This window comes from Solanum stenotomum, chromosome 12, assembly GCF_019186545.1.
Source record: "Solanum stenotomum isolate F172 chromosome 12, ASM1918654v1, whole genome shotgun sequence".
NCBI classification, from domain to species: Eukaryota; Viridiplantae; Streptophyta; class Magnoliopsida; order Solanales; family Solanaceae; genus Solanum; species Solanum stenotomum.
In genome coordinates, this window is record NC_064293.1 from 36746515 (window position 1) to 36755142 (window position 8628).

General features: G+C 32.4%; 2 protein-coding genes across 4 annotated transcripts; one reads left to right on the top strand and one right to left on the bottom strand.

Annotated features, from left to right (window-relative positions):
- Positions 1 to 1464: 1464 nt before the first annotated feature.
- Positions 1465 to 2778, top strand: LOC125848323 (dof zinc finger protein DOF2.2-like). The gene has a single exon (XM_049528174.1). The coding sequence runs from the start codon at positions 1703 to 1705 to the stop codon at positions 2552 to 2554; it is 852 nt and encodes a 283-aa protein (XP_049384131.1). The 5' UTR covers positions 1465 to 1702; the 3' UTR covers positions 2555 to 2778.
- Positions 2779 to 4687: 1909 nt separating this feature from the next.
- Positions 4688 to 8501, bottom strand: LOC125849186 (uncharacterized). 3 transcript variants are annotated; one of them, XM_049529217.1, is made up of 4 exons: positions 8299 to 8501; positions 7852 to 7971; positions 5452 to 5651; positions 4688 to 5315 (listed from the first exon to the last, which is right to left on the bottom strand). In XM_049529217.1, the coding sequence occupies exons 2-4, from the start codon at positions 7939 to 7941 to the stop codon at positions 5057 to 5059; spliced, it is 549 nt and encodes a 182-aa protein (XP_049385174.1). In that variant the 5' UTR covers positions 7942 to 7971; positions 8299 to 8501; the 3' UTR covers positions 4688 to 5056. The 3 variants fall into 3 exon arrangements, with proteins under 3 accessions (XP_049385174.1, XP_049385173.1, XP_049385172.1); XM_049529216.1 differs by lacking the exon at positions 8299 to 8501 and adding an exon at positions 8149 to 8173; XM_049529215.1 differs by lacking the exon at positions 8299 to 8501 and having other exon boundaries at positions 7852 to 8065.
- Between the last annotated feature and the right edge of the window lie 127 nt (positions 8502 to 8628).

The window sequence follows — 8628 nt, forward strand, 5'->3', positions numbered from 1 at the left end:
ATATGCCCAAACTCTACATGTAAATCTCATTAACCCCCTTATAGCATAATAATTTCACAGGTGGAGTCAATATCAAACCGACCATCCCTTTTATTCACTAAAAATAATTATATGAACTTGACTGGAAAAAACAATTTTGTATATGTAATTTATGGGAATATGAGGGGAAAAAAAGGACGGTGGTACCCTTTTGTAAGCATCTTCTTGGATCTGGATATATTATTTGTTGGTTTCCCTTTACTTTTTTTCTTTTAATTAATTGAGTAATTGACCACATCACTAACTCAATAATCCATATGTAACATATGGTCCCTTTTTCTATACAAATTTAGTATATAGAATGGAACATTTCTCTTACCAAACTCCCACTACCGTCGGTACATATATTTCCGCGTCCGAGTTGAGGCAGAGGCAGAATTTAAAATTTTAGATTTTTTAAAAGTATTTTCGTAAATATAGGATTTGAACTACAAATATTAAGTCTATTAAATATGCTTTTTATACATTAGTTTTGCCCCTGCTTGACCTTCCTCTTAGGAACGTGTTTATATACTGTGAAAGTAAAAGGGATAGATTAAACACTTTTTGTCGAAAAAGTAAATTATATATTTAGGTTAAATTTTATTTTTTTTGGGGATAAGTGTATATAAGATTTGAATAGAAGGTGTGCACGCCAAAACATATGGATGTCGATAAATGAAAATTGAAATGTTTTTTTTTTTAACAGTTACATGAATTAGAAAAAGTAATTGTGATGAAAAAGTGTATTTAAAATTACTTTAAATTACCGTTTTCTTTCATTTTTTAACTAAAAAGTTAATGTTACAACCAGGATTAGCTGCAATAATCATTGTTATTTAACATGTTACAATTTACAACATACTTATAATTAACTAGCTAGTTACCATTTATTTCAGGCTATGTATCGATGAACAACGCTTAATTACTAACCTCTTGGCTCTTGTAATTTAATAGTGTAAATGTCTATTTTACATTGTTGATTACGTTATATTAAAAATAATCTTTAACGATAATTAATTGACGATAATAACTTAATTACTGAAATATATATATATATTTTTAACAACAATTAACACTTTTTATTGATCAAGAAAAAATAAAAGCAACATTCGATTTGAAATAAATAATTATAAGATGAAATAATACAATAATAATGGGAGGGGATGTTATAGATTGTCTGCTAAAATGAAACCTAAGAGTCATAATTTAATATAGACTGCACCCCACAAGCCACAAGTATCAATCAAAACCATACAATACAACTATTGCTCTCAAGTGATATATACATATATACCTAGAAATTAAATATATATCTTATATCTAGATCTTATTATATACAATTATATTTTATTTTAATTTTACAGATAGATTGATAGCCCCCATAGACCACCACCCCTTCCACAAGTATATACACACTTTCACATTTAAAAAACAAAAAAAATAGCTAGTGATATACTTTCTCATTTCTCATCACCTTCCTCATAAATAATATTCTCTCTTTCAAAGAAAATTCACCATATAATAATACTCCAATTCTCTTCATCTTCATTTATCTTTCTTGTATCAAGATCCAAAGGCAAAAAATTGCACATTAGAAATCAACAGGTTGATTGTTTCGCTCCTGTATACTAAAATTATATTTCACTACTCAGCTAGCTAGGAATCATTTGTTTATCGATTTATGGGGTTGAATACTAAGTTGGTTTCAATTGAGGATGATGGTCTAGATAATTGGACCACCACCACCCACAATACTCCACCGGAACCACCGTCGATAAGGCGGCAGCCGCCACCAAAATCGGAGCAATTGAAATGTCCAAGGTGTGATTCAATCAACACTAAATTTTGTTACTACAACAATTACAACAAGTCACAGCCTAGACATTATTGTAAAGGTTGTAAAAGGCATTGGACCGAAGGTGGCACCCTTCGTAACGTTCCGATAGGCGGTGGGCGAAAAAATAAACGTTTAAGGCCTACTGATCCCGTTGATTATATAACTGGAAGGAAACATGTCAGATTAGAAATAAACGATCAGAGGTGTCCATTAATCACCACGACGAGTATGACCAATAGTATTACAAGTTCCATATTGCCAAGTGTCACAATAACGGGAAATAGTACTATTACTAGTACTATAGATGAAGATTTCAAAAATCTTCCTTCATACTCAATACCTTATGACATATTTTCAAATATTTCTCAAGATCATGGGAATACACATTTTTCATTAATTCCCAATTCTAGTACTAATACTCAATTATCTTCAAATGTTTATAATAATTATGAACATATGGGGAAGTTTGATAGTACAATATTGGAGGAGTCAACAATAACTACAATTATGCCAATTACAAGCAGCAGTACTGATCTTCTTTCTCATGAGCCATGGAAAGTTCCAGAAACAAGCAATTATGATCTTATTATAGATGAAAATATGTCAAGTAATTACTGGAATTGGAACGAATTCGAGACGTTGAGTAATGCAGCCGATCTCAATAAAGCATGGGATGATTTAGAGATCAAACCATAAGAGGATGATCAAGAGAAATGTTTGTATATTGATTAGTTAATTAAAGGATTTGTTTTGATGTAAATTTAATTTGGGTTCATGCTGGGCTAATGTTCAAGCTAAGTCTTGTTAATTAGTACTATTAATGTTACCATTAACCTTTTTTTCCCTCAAAAAATGCATATCCCTTTTTATAATCAGCTTTCATGCTATAATAATGTTGTGTTTTCCATTCTCTCTTTTGATTGTGAATGAGAAAACAAGTACACAAAGGTTGTGTAGCCTATAACAAAGAATTTAGCGGTAATAATATAATTGTCATTATATTATATTTATCGATAATAATAAATATCAATATTTATAATCAATACTTTATATAAATGATACTAAAGATTTTAGCGACTCTAAATATAATGACATTAACTCAGTTACCGTTAAATGTTGATAGGAAAGGGTGTGAATATTGAGAGGTACAGATTAATTAGAATTAAGAATGGAAGAGACTGATGGGGTCTTATTCCAGCTAGGTAGTGGTGGGATGATTTAGATGTGATTGAATGGAATTGGAAGATTCTTTCTTGTGGATATATATGTCTAATCTCTTTACATCAATAATTCTTCACAAGATTTATTTTCTTCTCTACATCTGTCTAATTGCTTGGGGAGTCATTCCCTCTTGCTCCCCACTTCTTGTACTAGTTATTTTTTTATTTATTTTATTTTTTATGATCGTGATGTTTGGATTATTTTTTGTGCATTTCAACTAATTTTATGGAATACCTGCCACCTCCTACTAGTAATAGGTATCAAGTAACTCTGTCCATCAGTAACTCTGTCCATCAAGACTATGACAGATAAAAAAAATCATAGTGCTTTTTTGAACTTCTTGTAAGTACTAGTTTTTTGTTGTTGTTGTTGAATTCTATGGGATCATTTGGTAGCTCATAAAGAAGTATCTTAATTTTGGTATAAGTTAATTGGTAGTTAGTCAGAAAATTATTCATGTATAAAATTAATACGAAATTTCATTTGAAATTTAGAATGCATTACTAATATATGTGTATAATAAGTTATAGGGGAATTTATGTATTATCTTATACATAATAAAAGATGAAATAGCTAATATCCGCAAAATTAATATCTAATAATTCTAATCATCTACCGAACGAAATGTAACAGTTTGTGCATTATGATTAGTCCTCTGTCCACCATGTATATTTGGTCATAGGAAAAGTTAGAGTTTTTGGCCAAAAACATCCTTTAACTATATCTAAAACTTAATGTACATCCTTNTTGTTGTTGTTGAATTCTACGGGATCGGTTGGTAGCTCGTAAAGAAGTATCTTAATTTTGGTATAAGTTATTTGGTAGCTAATTAGAAAATTACTCATGTATAAAATTAATACGAAATTTCATTTGAAATTTAGAATGCATTACTAATATATGTGTATAATAAGTTATAGGAAAATTTAGGTATTATCCTATACATAATAAAAGATGAAAATAACTAATATCCGCAAAATTAATATCTAATAATTCTAATCATCTATGAACGAAATGTAACAGTTTGTGCATTATGATTAGTCCACTGTCCACCATGTATATTTGGTCATAGGAAAAGTTATGAAGAGTTCTCACCAAAAAAATGTTATTTATCTACATCGGATTTTATCACTAACTACATAACTTTACAATGATCAAGTGAGGTGAAAATATATCTTAATTAATTATAAATGACATAATAACATATTTTATAACACTCATCACAATCACAATCGCAATCGCAATCACAATCACAATCACATAACAGGGATTCAACCCCATTTAAATTATCAATTTAGAAATATGCAAATTATGTTTAAAATGGAAAATAAAAAAGTAGACCCTTCAAGATGAAGATGACCTCCAATATAAAAAAGTCAAGAATATGGACAAGGACTTGGGTATTTGATAGGTAGATATGTCCAAAGAAATGCCTTGCCCTTCTATTTTGTTATATAGAAGTGTGAGTTAGGTGTATGTCATGAATTCAAACACTTCCAAAGACAAGCCCGGTAACTAAGTGGAGAAGGATAGTAGTAGGGTGGGCAGGCCCATTATTCACCGAGTTTCAAACTGTGAGCCAACAGCTCTCGGAGATGTCTCAGTTGTCAAGAAAAATGAATATGCTACTAGAACAGAATGTGAAATGGCAACAGGAACATTAGAATCATCTCAAGGTATCATAAGGTGGACAACCCATTTTTTGCCTCATCAGACCCCAGAAAAACTCTCTTCAAAACATTGTACAACAGAACTCACAAGTAGCAGTCATACCTATCTATGTCTATATCCCTACTCAGCAATTTTGAACAATGATGAAGGATGCACAAAAGTCGCAACAAATGATCAGAATCTCTAATTTCGTTGAAGTCAAATCACCAACCCGACAGGGTTAAGTATACCACGTTACCAATATCACATTCTAAGTAAGTGCAAAAGCTTAGTGAGTATACAACCAAAACCTCCTTCTCCTCAATGGGTTCACCTGAACGCATTCATCCTTATGCCACCATCCATTCTTGGAGGAATGGATCCTTCATCGGCCTTGGAATAGCTGACGTAGAAAAGTTCAGAGACAATGCCAGTGAAAACAATAAAAGCAGCGCCAGCACCAAAGACTCCCTTCCTCAAAACCTCGCAGGACGGAGGATGTTGTGCCAAGTAAGTCCTATACTTTGTGTGGTAGGCATTCCTAACGGAAGCCGCCAGTAAGCACACTTCAGCAATAAAGAAGGTGACCCTGAGAAATTCAAGACATAATTATTTCTCACATATTTGACTAGATTCTTACATACATTAGTGAAATCATTATGTCTCTACTCTGGCTAGCAAACACTAAAATGTAGTTCATGAACCATGTTTACGGAGAAACGTACCAGCAGGTGATGAATAAGACAATAGCCCATGATCGGGGCTTTCCTGGTCGCAGTGCCCTCCCACAGCATAAACATCGACTTGCAAACATTATGAGGAGCTGACTAGCTAAAAGAAAGAAGAATGAACCCACACCCAAGCCAGTTGCAACATCTGACTCATACACACAGTAATTATACTCTGCATCTCTGTTGATCGTTGCCTGAAATAAAGAACCCAAAAATTAAACTTACTGAAAATGTATATTATTAGTACTTGTTAGAACATGAATAAATAGGTTTATACAATCCTATTAGAATAGGAATAGGTTTACACAATCCTATTAGAATAGGAATAGGTTTATACAATCCTATTTAGAAAAGGAATGGAAATAGTAAATTGTATCCTACTTGGTAAAGGATTGTATTCTAGTGTATAAATAAGGTCTCAATGTAATAATGTAGACACAACAAAAATTCAATAATATTCTTTTCCTATATTTCTCACATGGTATCAGAGCCTCTATGATCTTGATAATTGTCAAGTATAGAAACATCAACCTTATAGCCAAAATAGCTAAGTCAGAAATGCTTTTATAATATTAAACTAAACCTCTAAGCAATTAGCGCAGATCTTGATTTCTATCATTTACTTCTTCTAACTGCTCTGAAATCTCATATTTCCTCTTAGGCCACCATCTAAGTTGGCTCCTACAACGACTATAACCGTCCCTGCATGAAACCTATGAACCATGTCCATTTTGAATATGTACGTGTTACTTGGTAACTTCGTCGTTCTTGCAGAACTAGTCTGTCATGATCGGTTCCTGTCTGTTCTAACCTCAAAAAGTCAATGAGAACTCTGATCACATCATATCACGTAAAGACTCGCATGCTCAGACAACTTCCACTCCACTTGCATTTGAACAAGGACATCAACATTGGTTAACTCTCTTAGAGAGTAGACTTACATATTGGGGTTGATTTAGTACAGACTTAACAAAAGATTATAATCACCTCACCTTCCAACCACACACACAGAGAATCAAGGGAAGAAGAGAGAACACCAAGCAAGATGTAATAATACCATGAAGGTACTAATTGAACAGATTTCGATGAAGTTGATGCACAGTATCTTGAAAGGCAAGGTCCATATGTACTTAAGATCTCTGGCCACACTTTTTAATCCACTCACTTGTTTATATGGCGACGTGACTGAACAGGTTACTTTTCTAATTTGATTATCCAAATCTTAAAAGAGCATCAAGTTACTTGTGGAATCTCAAAGAATCATCGAAACAACCTTTTTAGATCAACTGAATTAAGGATATAACTAGCACTCCTTCCAAGTTTATCCACATCCGAGAAGTTGGATAGGGAATTATCTCTGATCAGACTTGCAAATCTGTTTACATGCTTATATAAATGAGAATGTGCAAATAATGCTTCTAACTTAAATATTTGATTGACATAACCAAAAGCATCTAAGTCACCAAGTCCTTCATTCAGTTAACAATAATGACCTGATATCACGACAAGCCTCAGCATATGCAAACTAATCTGTAGATGTGACACTATGGCAATAGATGGTAATAAAAGTGAACGAGGTAGATCTATGATCAGATTAGCAAACATAAAACATTATGGAAGCAAGGATCCAATTTACCAACACTGGTCAGATTAAAGTTAAGTTATTGATGTCGTTACACTTACATTAAGTTTGAATAGGGATAAGTGTAAAATTTATAAAACCTTTATTTGCAAAGAAAATCCAATTAGATTTAAAGACATTACTTACATAAAATGAGGATTAGATTTCTCAGATGGTTAGAAAATCATTTTCGTTGTCCAAATGATTTTCTGAGATAATACTTAACTATTACTAGTTGAGTCACCATACAAGAAATGAGAAGCCACTCAATTCAAACCTATCAAGCCGGTCCCATATTGCTAAACCCAAGAAAGAAATAAGACTATATTCTGATAGACGACAACAAGAAGCAGACACATGTAGTAGGCCAGTGGAGGGGCATGACCCTACTTGTTCAAAATTCAAAATACCCACAGGCCACACCCCACCCTTTTTAAAAAAAAAATTATTAAATCAACTTCTGGGTCCTTTCCTGAATATCACCTTAACAAGCCATAAACTATATACTAGAACATAATCCAACTATCTTCAACCTTGCTAGTGTTAGTACCATAACTACTGTTCATAGTGCACGAAGAATTTTATGGGCTGAGAATTTATTTACCCTCTAAAATAGCTACATAATTTCTTCAATTCCTCAACATACAAACCCGCACCAAAAAAACCCCAATACAGTAGTATATAATATGATACTGAAAGCTGAACGAAGAATATAACAAAAAAACATACAGGAAAGAGCAAAATAGAAGAAGAATTATCGGAAAACAACTCACAGTAGCCCTCCTCTGCTCAGCAGCAACAGCAAGTCCAAAAGCAATCAAATCAAGCACAAAAACCAAAACCAGTAACAGTGTTGAAGCCATCTTGCTATACAAACGTTATATATTTGCTCTCTGCAACCAAAATCAAACCCAAACAAATATATTTATGCAAAAAAAAATTTAAAAATCATGCGTATACGTAAGCTAGAAACTAAATTTAGACTAAAGCATATCCAGAAAAAAAAAAAGTATTTGAATTTAAAGGGGTACTTGGGGAGGAAGGAAAAGGTACAAGGCTATGGAAGGAACCTTCTGAGAAGATGTACAAATTACGTTACTTTAGTTTTTTTCAACTTATTTATACCAAAAAAAAAAAAGTTAGCTTTGTTGATACAATATTCCTCAGTCTTCACAATGTTGGAAAATATAAAAATAGGTTTAAGTTTAAACCCAACTTACCTATTTTAAGAGGTGGCTTAGTTGTGTTATTAGTGCAACTAATCTCAGTATAAAAATTTGTAAAAGACAATGTAATATTTAATTGGCTGTGTATAAAAAATATAATATATAAATTATACAAGCATTCTGAGATTAGATATTAAGCCAGTATCACTGCATAAATAATCTATGCATTTTAATTTTTGAATGTATTGAACCAAACGACTCTTACCAGCAGTGGAGCAAAAAAAAGGGCAATCGCACCCGTGATCTCTTCGTAAAATTAGATATTTTATATGTATATTTTTTAAGATTTTGTATAATATTATATTCTTGCACCCGTACTACAAG